At 36.3% G+C, this 17330-nt stretch overlaps 2 protein-coding genes across 2 annotated transcripts in view; one reads left to right on the top strand and one right to left on the bottom strand.

Annotated features, from left to right (window-relative positions):
- The window catches only part of LOC111022655 (tRNA/rRNA methyltransferase (SpoU) family protein), a 55635-nt gene that overhangs the window by 2136 nt on the left and 36169 nt on the right, over positions 1–17330 (top strand). The window contains 10 exon segments of the mRNA XM_088119228.1: positions 5–215; positions 391–702; positions 2335–2482; positions 2620–2757; positions 3058–3139; positions 4603–4865; positions 4988–5101; positions 11052–11314; positions 16564–16812; positions 16906–17061. Coding sequence (XP_087975354.1) covers positions 5–215; positions 391–702; positions 2335–2482; positions 2620–2757; positions 3058–3139; positions 4603–4865; positions 4988–5101; positions 11052–11314; positions 16564–16812; positions 16906–17061 — 1936 coding nt within the window.
- LOC148208770 (uncharacterized) lies at positions 11705–13769 on the bottom strand. The gene has a single exon (XM_088119227.1). The coding sequence runs from the start codon at positions 13377–13379 to the stop codon at positions 12114–12116; it is 1266 nt and encodes a 421-aa protein (XP_087975353.1). The 5' UTR covers positions 13380–13769; the 3' UTR covers positions 11705–12113.

Below are 17330 nucleotides of genomic sequence, written 5' to 3'. Positions count from 1 at the left end.
ACAGGAATCGTTTCCTCATGAAAATATGGAATTGTTGCAAAAAACTATTTTCATTTGGAACTTTGGAGAGAAGAGATGCATATACGATTTTGTCTCTTTATTTAAGTTTTTTCCCTCACAATGAAGAGCTTGAAGGTGCTGGAATGTGTGATGACGCAGAAGAATTTGACATAAAGGCTGATAAAGATTTCTGGGTTGAAATTAAGAGAGGCTTGGTAGTCAAACATACCTTTGACGGTTTCTAGTCGATTGAGATTCACTTGCTTGTACAATTAGGCATTTTAGAATGACTTGAAACAATTTGATTTCATGTTTGTTTCTATTTTTTTTTCTTTTTTAATTTCATAATTGTGGTCGGGTTGATTTTGTTCATTTCTTGAGCCTGGTTAGGTGGATAAGGAGGGCTTGGTGAGGAAGCAATCAGTACATATATTGAAGAAAGCTCTATCTATTAATGGAAGAGGCAATACGTCTAGTGTTCCAAATACAATTTCAAGTGGAAAAGATAATAATGCTCGAGGTATTACAAAAAGGGAAAGATGGGCCAACAAGGAAGCAAAATCGCTTGGTGTAGTGCAAACTTGTAGCCAACATGAAATTGTTACTAATAGCCTGCAGCAAAAGTGGGAAGCATTCATACTTCTGTATGAAATGCTTGAAGAATATGGTTCACACTTGGTTGAAGCTGCTTGGAATCACCAGGTCATAAATTATTTTTTTCAATTAGGAGGAGGTCTAGTTCTCCTTTACTTTCTTTACACAATTTTGTTACTAAAATAAAATAATTAATGCCTAGTTGTTATGTATTTTGTATGTTTGCATGTATAGTAGTATCACATCCACTGCCTCCAAGGGGCAGTCCAGTTGGCAAAGGCTTGGGGTCACTTGGTTATACTGGTTTAAAGATCTCAAGTTCGGACCTTCTGGTGAGCTTAATACCAAAAATCCTTGATGTCTATCGGGTCCGGGCCTTGGGGCAGGCGCAGGTTCCCTTGGGTATGGTGGAGCAAAGCTTCGACTCATAGTTATCGAAAAAAGAAAGAAAGAAAAGTAGTATCACATCCACTCGTTGTTTGGGTTATTATTATTTTTTCTTTTTCTTTTTATTTTTTTTAATATCCGTGTGTCCGGGCCAGCTTGCGCGCACCTTGACTATTCACGGGCCAACCGCCTGACCCTACTACATTTGGTTGACAAGGAAACTTGTAGGATATTAAATCCTAGGTAGATGACCACCATGGTTTGAACCCATTCCCTCTAAGTCCTTTGCTATTTACATTGGCCCTCATTGACCACTTGAGCTATCCCATGATGGTTCGTTTTTTGGGTTAATATATAAATCAAATGAAGTCTCACCTTGAAAAAACATTGTTTAGACGATCTAATGTGGATGAAGCGAATTTATTATGTCAGTACAAAAGGTGGTCAACATTCTTTTTGATAAGAAATCAAGCTTTCATTTAGAAAATTGAAAGAATGAAGTCTCACTTGACAAAGCACTTTCTCATCGTGAGAATTCAAGTTTCTTTCGTACAACTTTAGCTGTAAAGAAGAGGAAAATGTTCATTTCTGAGTTACAATCTGAACTTGGGGTTTCTGTTGCTTCTACCAAAGAACTGGAATTTGAAATCATTGGTTTTTTTCCGAAAACAAATCCCTTGTTGATTAAACGCAAAACGCCAAGATGGCGTTCTCTTTCCTCCATTTTTGTCGGTTACTCTTGCAATGATATTTGTAACAATTGGGGTTTTTTTGCGGGTTTAATGGTTCTTAATTCTTCACTTTGCTAATTTGCTTTGTGTTTTTCTATAATTTTCGTTTGACTACTAATGATAGTCTTGTTCTTCTTGATCTTTCTCGTAACTTTTGAACTATGTTTCTTGTTAGAAAAAATCAGTTCATTTATTATGTCAATTTGCCCATGTGACCAGGACAATATCCAAAGATGACCTATTTCCGGATCATCATCAAGCCATAATAAATGGCATGAAATGAGGAACTAATTTTATTACCATATAGCTTAGTCCAATGAAAATAGAGGAATATTGTAATATGTTATAATATATTATTTTATCAAGTTCTAAATTAATTAAAAATAAATTTCAAAGTATTGATTGTTATTGGTATGCTACTAAATAATATTATTACTTTAAATAAATCCAATCAATTTGTTTTCTTGTTGCAAAGTGAGAATATTTAATGTATAATAAGTAAATTATTTTTAATATCAAAATAAATTAATGAAGGTTATTTTCAAATTTCAATAAATGTGTGTTGCATGTAAAGTTTAACTAGTTGCTTTAGTATTGTTTCCAACTAATGTTTTTTTTGCAGATATCCTTGTTACTACGAGATCCAACCTCAATTAAATTTGACAGCTTCACTGGTGGCTTTTATCAAAACCAAATTGAAATGTCCGGCGAAATCTTTAGTTGGTTATCAATCTTGTGGGTTCGGGGTTTCCACCATGATAATCCTTTAGGTATCATTGGTTTGTTCATTAGTTAGTTGTGTGGATGGGGAAAATGGAACTTTTGCTGTGTATCATGCATCCTTTTTGGATTAAAATTTTCTGAGAGTTGCTCAATGAATTATGTCATACCTTCTTGTTTAATGCAGTTAGATGCCTGATCATGCAGTCCTTTTTGGGCATTGACTGGAGGAATTATGTATCCTGTTTAATGTCATTGCCACAAACTTTTATCATTGGACCATTCATTGAAGCACTCAACGATCCTGTGCAGCACAAAGATTTCGGTCAGTCAACGATATATTTATGTCCTCTGGGCTATCATCATGCTTATGTGTGCTTTAACCTGTTATGTTGAATCGAAGGATTCTTATTATGTCAAACTAAACAATTTGCTTAAAACGTTGTCCTGATGCACATAAAGGAAATATTGTTCACAACTGGGTGGACAATAATTTGTTGGTGGATGAAAGTGGGGATGTCCAAATTTCTTAGTCATTATTATAATTGTATGTGAAGTGGAGCATTATGGATGCAAACTTAAAATATGATATGATGACATATTTTTATTCTCTTGATTGTTAAAGGTGTAAAAGGAGTTTACTCATCTAAGACAATCGAAGGTGCAGCCCATTTTATACGACAATATGCAAATTGTCTTGATGCGAGGTACGATATAATATGCTTTTTGGTTGAAAAAAATTATTTGAAGGGATGCTTCTATGTCTAACCTTTTTTTATGGATGAAAAACAAAACTTTCATTAAGCACTCACTACGATGGGAGCTGGTGCAAGGAAGCCTGACTACATATTTCAAAAAAGTAGTTGGCAAGACTAAACTTAAAATCCTACACCTACAGCGAGGTGTTAAACATTACTAAAGCCCACAACTCCCTCGCAGACTAAACTTCTCTAAAAATTCCCCAATTTCACTCCAACCAAAATTCCACAGAATGTATCAAAGAAGGGAGTATACCAAAGACAAAGAGCATCTCTCCTTATGTTGAAGCAGCGGGTGAAAATCTCCTCTATCATTGATTGACACAATTTATTATGAGCTAAACTCATGTCAAATGTTTAAAAAAACTAACCCAAATCAAGTATGCAGATGAGCAGATCGAGTTCTGTTGGTCCTTGATTTTTTGGATTGGTCAAGGAGTATTTTCAATCCTTAATTTTGTAACTAAAAGGAATGAAGTATTTGGTGGATTGTTCTTAATTTTAGGCTTTTATTTGTTAGTTTTAAGTTTTGTAGGAGAGAAACCAAAATTCTTCAATAATTTCTCCTTTCCTTTCGATATATATATATATTTTTTTAGTGAAAAATGTACAGTCTACTCTAGCCTCTTGTGCCTTACTCATAGGATATTCTTTTGTAAGTACAGTATAGTCTTACGTGCTCTTGATTGGAAAGCTGTAATCTGTTAGCTCTTGGGTGGCCTCCTTGGCCCCTGGTGTTATTTTGTCTTCTCTCCTCTTTTGTTCAATGCATTTTGTTTCTTATAAAAAAAAGTTTTGTAGGACAGCTTTTTTCTCAAGCATGTCGGTTCAGAAGCTGGTTTTTAGTTTGTGTACTAGTTTCCTCTGTTGTTGTTATTGTTGTTATTTTCTTTTTTTGGTACATATTGGTACTCGTGTATTTTCTTTTATTAAAAAACAAAGAATTAAAGTCAGTCAGAATCGCTCCATTTTCTAAGAAGTAGTTTCTTAACCTTTTCCACAACAAGGTTGAACGAAAGATTATGATTGTTCTCAAGAAGAAAAACTTAGTATGGAGATTGCTAACTCCAACACCCTAGTAAGGCCGTCCATGTGGCTAGCTTGGAGAAATCACAATTATAATTTTTTCTTTTGTAGATCCCACCTAAAATAATGAGTAAGAGAGATGAACAAAGTTATTTATCATAGTTAAAAACTATCCTTAAATTTTAGGAAGGAATAATTTTTTAGCTAATTGCCAATTTAGGTTTGCATCCAAAAACCAAAGACCAAATTCTAAATATTGATATTGTTCTCTATTTTGAAAAATTCCCCATGATAACCAATCCATCATTTGTTGGATATTTTTGCTGTGAACTTTGTTTTAAGATTTGATGTGACTGTTACATGTTTTATATTCAATTCGAATGTAGGACAACTGTAGTGTTTTTGCAGCAGCTCACATCTTTGACCAAGAAGAAATCATTTGGTCGAGTTGGGTTGATCAGCCTATCTGAATGCATTGCTTCAGCTGCTTCAATAGTTGGATTTGAAAATGATTGTGAAGGAGAGTGCTTTGATCCCCAAGGGAATTTGATAACTTATTCTCTGGGATACAAAATGGAATTGCTGGATGATCTGAGATTTGTGGTTCAGAGCAGCAAACAGCATTTCAATCCTAGTTATCGCTTTCAAGGTTTATGATTATTTTATATGGTTAGATTGTCAGTCATGTTTTGTCTTTCATGGTTGAAAATTGAAACTCAAATCACTTGATGGTCAAAGAGTGAATAATTGTTTCTCATTTATGGGTGTTAGTTTGTGCAAAAGCTCTAGAGGCTGCAGCTTCAGTCTTGTGTACATCTGACTTGGATCTTGAAGTTCTTTTGCTTTTTATATCAGCACTACCACGAGAGGCTACTGACTATGGAGGTGAGAGATACATTTCTTCGTTTTATGCTTACTTTTCTTCTGCCAACTTTCTTACACCAATTCTTTGATCTTTACTGTTATTTGGTGCTTCTTGGGTCCATGTGCTAGAAATTAAACATATACGGTAAAATCTGTTATATCATATGACTTCCCTTTAGTGTCTATATTATTGTATATATTATTGCTTTTAAATTTAGCATGCCTTTTTGTACTTTCCTTTTTCTAGTTTGCTTGCTGTTGCCTGTTTAGTTAAGAGAGCTCAATTCCCATTGAACTAGTACACTTGGCTTTCACTATTTTCAGGTAATGTGGTTGATTCAGTCAGCTGGGGCTCCCTGCTCCACCTTCCAAAGTGGTTAAAGGGATGCTTCACTCCACCTTAACATTACTTGCATTTTTACCATTCTTTATTGAGAGAATATAACTGATATGATGGAACGTGGGCTTCCTGCTCCACCTTCCACAGTGATTAAAGGGAGGAGGAACTTGTGGTGTGTCTCCCTGTTTAGCTAAGTACTGATGCTGGGTTTTCCAAGGAGAAAGAAGTATTTAGAAAGTTGAGTGCTGGAGTGTCTTCTGAGTCTACTTTTCTGTTTTCCTCAACAAGCAGGTTTGGATGGTGAACACCCAGAGGTCATTGCCATTCTACTTTTGCTAACATTTCTCATCAAATGCCTTCGATCCCAAGGCTCGCAATAAAATTGTTTGTTAAGGCATTTTTCCGTGTTCTTCTAGAAGGAGAAATTTGCCACACTGTCCTTTGCCAAGTGCAACACAATAGATTCAGAGAAATATTATACCCTTCTCCCTTGGAAGCTGATCTGTCCAATTATTTGCTATAGGAATTTTGGAGGATTGCTGCACCCTGGAACGTGTTAAAATGGAAGGTGATATGGTTCAATCATTTGATAATAATGAGTAAATAGATTTGATCCTCTCCATTCGAAACCTAGCATTGACTTAAAAGGAATGAAGGCTTTATCCAATGCTAAACAAAAGGGGTCAAAACCAATCCTCTTATTATTATTTTTATTATTATTTTTAAATGAGAAACAATTTCATTGATAATATGGAATTACAAAAGTGAGGGAACCCGATCCAGGGGAGTTACAAAAAACTTCTCCCGTTGGGTATGAGCATGAGTACTATTTTGCGAATGAAAGAATTGAATTTGACACTTCTAGATTGAGAAAATTTGGAGGTAACCTTAGGAGTAGTATTGAATGCGTGGTACGACCTTCAACTGGGGGAAGAAGAAAGCTTGTTATTTTTGCGGGTCCAAGGAAAACTGGTTGGTTAGCCTTCTAGGATATGCTTAAGGGTTGTTTGATTCGTTAAGCTACGAAAGGCCATCAACAAGTGTTTTCGGGCCTCCTCATATTGAACTCCTAAAAGTTAAAGTTGCAGTTCAAGATGGGATGGACACTTTATCGATGAAAAATAAGGAGGTTTCCTCTTAGAGTCAGTGTTATTGAGGCGCACTCAAGCGCTCGCCTCGGGCGAGAGGCGAGGCGATTTCGCCCAGGTGCGGCTTGCAAGGTGCCTAGGCGAGCGCCTTCAATCGGGCGCTCACCTCAGTGCGCCTCTTGCCTGAGGCCAAGCGATCGCTTCGTTGAAGCGAGGCGGTCTACCTTATTTTATTTATGTTTTTTAGTTCTTAATGTGTTTATTTTAAAAGAACCTTTCTCCCTGCGAAATACCTCAGTCCACAAATCCTAACCATTCTCTTTACCTCTCGACATTCACCACCCTCAATCTCCGGCCATCGTCCGCTCCCGTCTCCGACCTTTGCCGTCGGTGCTCCCGTCTCCTGCTAAACTTATTGAATTTGGTTGTTTTATGTATCTTGTTGACATTTACTATGACACTATTTTGGTATTGATTTTTTAAACTATGTTTACTATATAAATTTATGCACTGTATATATAATTTTTATTTATTTATTAAGGTGCGCCTCGCTTCACTCGGTCTTCGCCTTTGTATCGCCTCTTGCCTCAAGGCGATTAAAGCACTTGTCGCCTTGAGCTGCGCCTTGCGCCTCGAAACACTGCTTAGAGTTCTTTAAAGCAATATTGGGTTAGAAAGGATTCTGCGGTCTTGGAGTTAGATTGGGACAACATCGTGGTCATCTCGAAATTTAGTGCCTTGGACAGTTGGAAGGATATTGTAGTGGCTCTAAAAGAAAAGTTCTCTCAAGAATGCTAGATTAACCCATTTATGGCAGATAAAGAGCTCTTAAGGTTTGAGGATGGAAGATAGTTAAACTCAGAGTGGGTTAATGGCTCATGGCGAAAGGCAAGAGAGTTCTATATAAAGCTATAGAGGTGGTGTTTTGAAGACCATTGTAGGAAGGAAGTGGTCGAATGCTTTGGAGGATGGGTAAGGATTTGTGACTTGCCTTTAAAATTTTGAAACAATCAAGGCTTTGAAGCAAATAAGCGTTGAACTTGGTGGTTTAAAGAAGATTTCCTACAAAATCCTAAATCTCTTGGATTTTTTAGAAGCTCTGATTCAGGTAGAAGAGAATGTGTGTGGTTTCTTACCTGCATAGAAATTAACACACAGTTCGGCAGCTTTGTAGTTCGTGTGAAGGAGGTTGGGAGTTATGAGAAACAACAAAGTTTGATCTCTAGTAAAATGTTGGTTGCAAGTTTCTGCTAGATGTTAAAAGCCTTCATTTATTATTGTCAGATGACGAGGCTCTTCAAGGGTTTTCATTTGATAGAAGGCAAAATGAATCTGAAGTCTTCAATGAAAGTTTAGAGCGTAGACCAAAAGTTGCTCCTATTTTGGAAAACATTTCGCCGAGTCTCATGTCTGATCGAAGAAATGAACAAAGTAAAGAATCTCAACCTTTGGAGGGTGATAAGGCAACCAAGACAATTGACGCTCTGATTGGTAGTAGCCCTAGATTTAACCTTAATTTACTGCCGCCAAGGAAATTTATTCCTTCCCTCCCATTTTTTTATTAAAAAAGAAAGAAGCACGACTCACCGAGGTTGGTGATGGAAAGAGGAGGGATCCAGAAAGATAATTCATCTCTCAGCCATGATATCATTAATTCAACAAGTGAGCAGTCAAATAAACACTTCAAGGATAACGATATATCTGATGATGATGAAGATTTCAATGTTAGTGTCCATAGTTTTTCGAACAAGAAACGAACTTTTCATTGATAAATGAAAAGGAACAAAAATTGTTCAAAGATACAAACCCCCAAAGGGGTGAAATAAAGGGGATAGAAGAAGGAAAAAAAATAAAAATAAAAATAAAAAAAGATACAAACAAACCAAACTTAATAAATGAAGCTTAAACATTACACAAAAAAGCCTCCCAATTAGAACAAATCGTGCTAGGAGAATAATTTGCAAAGAGATTGGAGAGAGCACACCATTGTGAGGCTTCGAAAGCTATACTGTAGCATTCGAAAGCTATACTGTAGCATTCGAAAGCTGAGCGGCTTTTTCCTTCGAAAGTCCTTTGATTACGCTCAAACCATAACTCAGACATAAGCACTTTAAGGTCGTTTACCCAAAGAAGACTTGCTTTAGGCGAAAAGAAAGGACCAAATAGCAACTGAAAAATTGATGAAGATACTGACTTGTCCTTTACCCAAGCTAAATTCAACATATGAAAGAAAATATCCCAACAAACTGATGCATAAGGACAAAAGAGAAACAAATGCGCTTGGTCTTCGCAAGTGGCAGCACACAAAACACATATAGAAGGTTGGAGGAGTATGTTAGGCAGCTTCTTTTGGAGAGTTTCGGAAGTATTTACTTTCCCATTAAAGAGAATCCATGTTAGAACATTCACCTTTTTTGGGCTGCACGAATTCCACAATCTTGAAACAAAATCCTTAGGCAGAGATGAAGGACCAACTCTAGGCTTACAGAGGGAGCTAACCGAAAAGGATTCAGAAGAGTTTAAACTCCATTTCAACTGATCTTCATCATCACAAAGCTGAATCGGATTTAAACATGATAGCAAAGATAAATATTCTTCCAATTCTTCATCCTTTAGCATTCTCCTAACTTCAATTCTCCAAGAAGAAGAATGTGAGTCCCAAGCATCATGGACTGGTATAGAAGGAGAAGAAGAGATCCGAAATAAGGATGGAAACCTATCCTTTAAGATAGAATCCCCTAGCCATAAATGGTGCCAAAATAGAACTCGTTTGCCATTCTTAACCCTGAAAAAGGTGAAGTTTGCCACCAATGACCACTGTTTTTTAATGCAAAACCATGGACTACGACGACTACCAATTTTTTTCCCAGAAACATTCCAGTTAAAACGGTTAATACCGTAAATGCTTGCCACAACTAACTATTGACAATGTTAGTGTCAATAGTTAGGATTTAGCCGGACTTTTGGAAGATCAAAAGGCTGTTAATGAAGACTTCATCAGAAGTTTCCCTTACAGATGATTTTAATTTGCTTTTTGCAGAAGATCAAGACCCTTTACGCACTCCCAGGAAAACAGCTACTCCTTCTCTAAACAGCCTTTGGTAGTCGAAAAGACTTCTTGCACTGATAATCAAAGTTTTCATAAATATTTTGAAGATGTAGACCTTACCTTAGTTCCAATCATTGATTAGATAGACTTTATTTAAGGCAATCAGATTTTTGGTTGGTTACGCTTTGCAGCAAGTTTTGAGGGTTCAGATCTTTTGATTCTTTGGTTTTTTTTTTGGTGAATGGGAGGTTTTAGTTTCTTTGCTTCTTCATTCTGGCAGTCAATATGTGTTAAGTGGTTGTTTTGGTTTCCTCCTCAGCAGACAATCTTTTCCTTGTCATTTTAGTTTGGCAAGCTTTGTTGCTGAAAGTTTTTTCTGGATATGTACTTTTAGCTTTTTGATATTTCTTTGGCTTCAGATCTCGTCTATTTCCTTGTATTTTGGTTCTTACGTTTGGTTGCTTTTCTTCTTCTTCTTTTTTGACTTCCTTTGGGAGTCCGTATCCTCGAACTCTTTCTTCCTTTTCACATTATCAATGAAAAGTTTGTTTCTTGTTAAAAAAAAAAGTAATAATCCTACTCTTCAACCAAGCTTTGTTGATTGGCTACATTAGGATAATACTTGTTTAGCGTCCATTTCCACGAAGCTTGAAAAATGTGATCAGTGTCTGAATAAACGTACCAAAAGGATAGGGAGTTAAAAAGTATCTTTTCTTCTCTGAATTATGTTAAATATGCTAGCAATGGCTCTTTGGGGGAGCCTCAGTTTCCCAAATATTTTGTTTTGAGTAGGAACTTTTGGGGCCCAGGTACCTTTGATAAGATGGTGTTGGTTTGGTCAATGATGTTATTCAGTAATTCAACTAAAATTTTTGTAACTTTTTCATGTTATTTAGTGATTGGTTAAATCCCCGTGGAGCCAAAGTAAGACATTTTGCTCACAGTAGCTGGAAACTAAAATTACTAGTATTGATCTACGACCTAAGTTTTTCTTTCATGGTTTGTAACTAAAAGCACAAAGGCTACCTATATCTATATGTCTTTTCTCTTTTTGTTTCTATTTCTGTAGCTATTTGTGCATTTTCTTATACTTAAGTGGCAATGACATTACGATTCTCTTTTTATCAATATTCATGGGTTTCATCTCAAAACCAATTAGCAATGAGAGGAGTAACCCATGTATCTTATAAAATTGTTTAGTCCCTCATCTTTTCAGTGTAGGATCCTTAACCTGCTCCCTCAAGATAGTGATTCTTTTCGACTCACCAATCTTGGTCGGATCTCATTTTTAGTCTGGATGCTCGTTTGAGCTTGTTGGGGTTTGGTACCATATCAATATTCACGAGGTTCCACATTAAAATCAATTAGCAATGAGAAGAGTAGTCAATGTATCTAATAAATTAGGCCCCTTGATCTTTTTGATGTAGAATCCTTTAGCATCTTTTCATATAGACTTTTTTGGTCTACTCTTATCTCTACTCTTTTTTTTTCTAGGTTGCTTAAGAGGGAAAATGCAAAGTTGGCTCTTAGGGTGCGGTAAGAAGTGCTGCAGTGGCAGTTGCTGCAGTACTGAGACAAAGTTTATGAAGAGTCTCATTGAGTTCCCTAAACGATTCATATGTCATAATCATTCATCCAATGTTTCTGTTACTTATGATGACGAAGAATTGGAAGCATGGGAGTTTGAGGCAAAACGATGGGCAAGAGTCGTTTTTCTTGCAGTCAAGGAGGAACATCATTTAAGATCTATACTGACGGTTCACCCTTAATTTATTTTTTCCATTTTCTTTATAATGAATGAGTTTATTTAAGATATATTTCTTAGGAACGTAGACATACAATAGCTTTCGATAGAGAGTACAAAATCATTTGTTCATTTTTTGAACTAGAAACAAACCTTTCATTGATGAAATAATTGAGATGAGAAATCTATTCTAATATATTTTTTAAAAATATACATATTATTATTATTTTGGTATTATTTTAAAAAAGTATCATTTGAACTATTTATTTATTTTCATTCATCAATGAAAATTTTTCATATCTTGTTCAAAAAAATTTTTTTTTTTTTGGTATTAAATGAAGAAAATTGGAACTTCTAATTATTAAATTATAGTTTATTTTATTTTAAAGGTTTCCTATTTTATTTAGGTTAGAGTTTAATTGTTCTAATAGGTAAGTATTTCCTTATCCTAATAGGCAAAAATTTCTTTTTAGTTTCTTCTTTGGGACTGCTATTTATATAGCCTTGTATCAATCATTTGTGATAATCAAAGAAGAATTATTTTATATTAACGATGTAGAGTCAAAAGTGGATGTTTCAATCTTCAACTAACAAGGGAAAAACCAAATTATTCTCACTGCGTGTTCAAAAACACTCCAATTGCGCTCACAGCCAGAAGCGTTGCACGTTAGACTAAGGACTCTCATGGCTAACTTTCGTAAAATCGGAGCATTAACACCATAAAGAGACCACCATGCACTTGTGCACATATCAAACAAATGATTTAGAATTTTAGTAGTTCAAACTTAAATATGTCTATTAAAAATTTAAAACTAAAAGTAATAAATAATGTCATTACCTGGTGTTTTAACACCCCTCGTCCTTATTGCTACATTACTCGAAAACATGCCTTTTGCTTCATTGTACAATTCTAATTCGATTGAACATTGAACTTGATCATCGATAGATGGTATTAATCGTTCTATAACTTTGATCAGACCATCAATGACCTCAGGATCTTGCATTATTCTCTCTTTGTTGTCATAAAAAAGAGATGGATTCAAATAATATCCGGCTGCATGTAAAGGTCGATGAAGTTGACAATCCCACCTTTTATCAACAATCTCCCAAATCGGTCTATACTTCGCCTCATTTCCATTAAAACCACTCTTAATAGCCTCCTTTGCCCTATCCATAGCTTTGTAAATATAACCCATAGCCGGTTTATCACCATCTACTAGCCTCAACACACGAACTAAAGGGCCCGATGCTTTCAAAGTATACACAACTGAATTCCAAAAAGATGGCATCATAACGGTTTCAGCTGCTCTCTTCCCCTTTGGGTCCTTCGCCCATTTAGAGGTGGTCCATTTCTCAGAAATAAACATCTTCCTCAAATTGGCTTTATTTCTGTGAATACTGGCTAGGGTTAAAAATGAAGTTGCGAAGCGAGTCACTGCTGGTCTTACCAATTCATGTTGGTTTGTAAATTCTCTCATCATGTTTAGCACGTACAAGTGGTTGTAAATAAAACCACTAAGTGCCACAGCCTTTCGAAGACACCTTTTCACCTGCTCAATCTTTCCAATATCCTCTAAAATTAAATCTAGACAATGAGCAGCGCATGGTGTCCAATATAGATGAGGTCGCTTGGCTTCTAAAAGTTTTCCAGCTAGGATATAGTTTGAGGCATTATCCGTCACAACTTGGACAACGTTTTCTTCTCCTATCTTCTCCACCATTCCATCTAAGAGTTGAAAAATCTTTTCTCTAGTTTTGATGCATGAAGATGCATCGATGAATTCCATAAACAACGTTCCAACAGATGAATGAACTAAAAAGTTGATTAGTGTCCTATCCCTCCTATCAGTCCACCCATCTGACATCAGCGAACAACTATTTCTCTTCCATTCTACCTCATGATCGCCCATAAGATTTTTTGTGTACTGTACTTCTTTTTTCAAGTACGTTACTCGAGCTTCATGATAAGAAGGAGGTATCAAACCAGGGCCAAATTGCCCCATAGCTTCTAGCATCACTTCAAAACTTCTCAAGCGAATAGTATTTAGAGGAATACCTGTTTGATATATCCAACGCATGATGAATTGCACTGTAGCATCTCTCTCCTCTTTATCATATTTTTCAGTAATAGTTGATTGCTTCAACCTCTTCAATCGATTTCTATCATCAACAACTTTTCCAGGATGTTGATAAACAATTTATCTATTGGCCCCTTTGGTCGTGGTGGTTTTAACACTGATGGACTACAAGAGTTACTACTTCTACTTCCACTTCTACTTCCTCTCCCTCTCCCACCCATACTACTCACATTATCACCTGTGTTTATTCTTGTTCGCTTGTTCATTGGGGTTAATGTTGATCCAGATCCACTACCACTACCACCAACTACTTCCATTTCATCTTCATCATCTTCTTCAATCAAAGTTAAATCTTCATCCGTTGGGAGGGCATTACTCTCTTCCCTTCTTGCTTTTGTTCTTGTTTGATACTCCTTCAATTCTTCTCTCACATTGGTTGGGCATTTCAAACATGCCTTTACATTTCTATTTCCTCCAACCAAATGGTTTGTTGCTCGACAAACTCCACCTTTGGTAATTTTTCCACAAAACATGCATTTGCACGTGTTTGTATCTTTTGGATCATCCAGTATGATGTATTGCCAATCGGGATGCTTGCGTTTGTTTCCACCTTCTTCCATCCTAATATAATTCAAATTTGGAAGATAAAAAAAAGTTGTAAAGGAAAGACTAAAGAGCCACTGTGAAGTGTGAAGAAAGCCAAAGATTTAGAAAACTTTTGTGTGAAATAAAAGAGAGGAAACGAAAACGAGTAAATGAGATATAAGAAATTTAAAAAAAAAAAAAACCTACGAAAGTCAGACTATCGCCTATCGGAGTGAGTGGCGGGGGCGGGGGCGGGGCGGCTGCGACGGTAGCAGATGGCGACGGTGATGGTCGGAGACGGGGAAGCGGGCGACGGCTGGCGGAGACGACGGTGGTGAAGGCTGAAGATGAATGTTGAGAGGGAGGGAGGCAGAATGGGTTTTCGTTGTCGCGCGCAGGGAAGGGTTTTTAAAAAGAAAAACTTAAAAAAAAAAAAAGACGATCGCCTCCTTGAAGGAGGCGATCGCCTTGCCTTAGGCGATAGGCGCGCCAAGGCGCTGAAAGGCGAGCGCCCGATTGAAGGCGCTCGCCTGGGCACCTTGCGAGGTGCACCTGGGCGAAAACGCCTCGCCTCTCGCCTGAGGCGAGCGCCCAGGTGCGCCTCGAAAACACTGTATATACTGTAAAGTATAAAGCAGATGGAACACTCGAGAGGTACAAAGCACGGATTACCTTGAAACCTTTGCACCTGTTGCCAAGATGAACACAGTACGAATACTTCTATCTCTTGCTGTAAATCATGGATGAGACATGTTACAATATGATGTAAAAAATGCTTTTCTACATAGTGATCTTGAAGAAGAAATTTATATGGAGATTCCACCAGGGTATTAGCAAGCAGGAAATAAAGTTCGTAAATTAAAAAAGGCGTTGTATGGATTAAAGCAATCTCCAGGGGCATGGTTTGGTAGATTTTCTCAAGTTATGAAGAAGATGGACTATAAACAAAGTCAAAGAGATCATACATTGTTTATAAAACATTCTGCTATAAGGGAAGTAACAGCATTGATTGTTTATGTGGACAATATTAATATTATCGTCACTGGCAATGATAATAATGATCCAGATAAACTGAGAAATTGTTTAATCAAGAGTTTGAAGTTAAAGAACTGGGAAGACTGAAATATTTTCTTGGGATAGAAGTAGCCTATTCTAAACAAGGTATATTCTTATCACAATAGAAATATGTGATTGACTTACTTTCTGAAACAGGAAAGCTTGGCAGCAGACCAGTAGGAACGCCAATTGATCAAAACCATAGATTATGTGCATCTGAAGAGAGTCCTCCAGTAAATAAGGAAACTTATTAGAGGTTAGTTAGAAAATTAATATATCTTTCTCATACAAGACTAGATATTGCGTATATTGTAGTAGTGGTAAGTCAATTTATGCATAGTCCAAAAGAAATTCATCTTCAAGCTGTGTACCGAATACTCCACTATTTGAAGAACTCCATTGGGAGAGGATTGTTGTTTAAGAAAGGCGAGAAACTCAATCTAGAAGTTTATACGGATGCAAATTATGCAGGATCGATAGACGATTGAAAATCCACTTCTGGCTATTGTAATTTCTTAGGTGGGAACTTAGTGACATGGAGAAGTAAAAAACAAAATGTAGTTGCAAGATCAAGTTCAGAAGCGGAATTTAGAGCAATGGCATTGGGCATCTGCAAATTACTGTGGATAAAGATTATTTTAGAAGATTTGAAGATTCCATGGGGAGAGCCTATGAAACTTTATTGTGATAACAAGTCTGCCATCAGTATTGCACATAATCCGGTTCAACATGATAGAACCAAACATGTTGAAGTTGATAGACACTTCATAAAAGAGAAGTTAGATAGCGGCCTCATATGTACTCCATTACCAACAAACAATCAAATCGGAGATATTCTTACAAAAGGGTTGAACAACAACAACTTTGAGCATTTGGTTAACAAGCTGGGAATGAAAAATATTCCTTCACCAGCTTGAGGGGAGTGTTAAATTATAGTTTATTTTATTTTAAAGGTTTCCTATTTTATTTAGGTTAGGGTTTTATTGTTCTAATATGTAAGTATTTCCTTATCCTAATAGGCAAAAATTTCTTTTTAGTTTCTTCTTTGTGACTGCTATTTATATAGTCTTGTATCAATCATTTGTGATAATTGAGGAAGAATTATTTTCTTTTCTTATCAATTAACACTAATGATGTCAGGACACAAGACATTTTCTATATACTACAATTTTAATTAAAAAATTAATTATAAATTCTTTATCAATCTAGTAGTAAGTAAATCGAAACTGCATAACTTTGGAAAATCTTTATGGCTTTTCAAAATAACGTGTCATACTGTTAATATTACTAAATTACATTAACTAAATCTTGGGTTTACCTTAAAAATAAAGAGAGAAAAAAATGGAATCTGGTCCTTGAGATGGTGCCTTATTTATCTTCCTTTCTTGAAGTTATATTTTCCTCTCATATTTGTATTTGTTTACTAGGCTCGCCTTAAACTGCACTGCCCAGAGGCTTCCCTGTGTGTGATCACTTTGCTTTGTACTTTCTGATTCTCTTTGTAGGATGAATGTTTTGACGCCATCTGTATTATCTTGTGTAGTTCATTCACAATCATGGTGTAAATATTGGCAAGCAGAAGAGTGATTTGGAAGGGATACGCGTGAAGTTTCTAATACTTATCTTGAGCTTGGTTCAAGAACTTCAATTAGTTCAGGAGAAAGCTACTGACCACAACTACAAATGTGAAACTAAGGATGAGTATACCTTGTGTCAGCCAAGTGACGATTTGAATTATGCAGTACCGACTACTTTTATCAAAAAATTTGTCAACCTTTTTTCATCTCTACTGGTATTGGAAATTAATTTCACGTATCTCAAAGGTATTCCTTTTATGGAGGAAAAGCTACTAATTTCTTCACGGATGGTATTTGTTGGCTTACAGGAAGAGTTGGTTTCTTTTGCTACTGCGTCTTGTTCCATATTCTGGTCCAACGTCAAGTCGGATGAGACAGGACTACCAAGTTCTGTGAAAGGGAAACTTGGAGGCCCCAGTCAACGCCGCTTACCATCCTATACTGCTACTTTGGTTCTGCTAGCTGTATGATCTTCAATGCTCTCTAGCTCTCTTGCGTCATGGGTTTGGTCCTTTTATACATGTGGCTATCAGAATCTAATAAATAAGAATACAGGGTTTATAGTTACGGACATGCAGTTACTTGATTATTGAGTTTATGACATTTCCACTTAGGTAGACTTTCTTTTTTGGTTGGTCAAGAAGCAACTTCTCATTGACTAGGAGAAAAATTTAAGGATACAAACTCTCGATAAAGCCACCCTAAATTTCGTTATCTTTTAGTTTATTTTCCA

This window comes from Momordica charantia (assembly GCF_013281855.1).
Source record: "Momordica charantia cultivar OHB3-1 chromosome 10 unlocalized genomic scaffold, Mcharantia_2.0 BLBB01000010.1, whole genome shotgun sequence".
In the NCBI taxonomy this organism is placed as follows: Eukaryota; Viridiplantae; Streptophyta; class Magnoliopsida; order Cucurbitales; family Cucurbitaceae; genus Momordica; species Momordica charantia.
The sequence above is the reverse complement of the archived record's forward strand: the minus strand, read 5'-3'. Positions and strand labels throughout refer to the sequence as shown.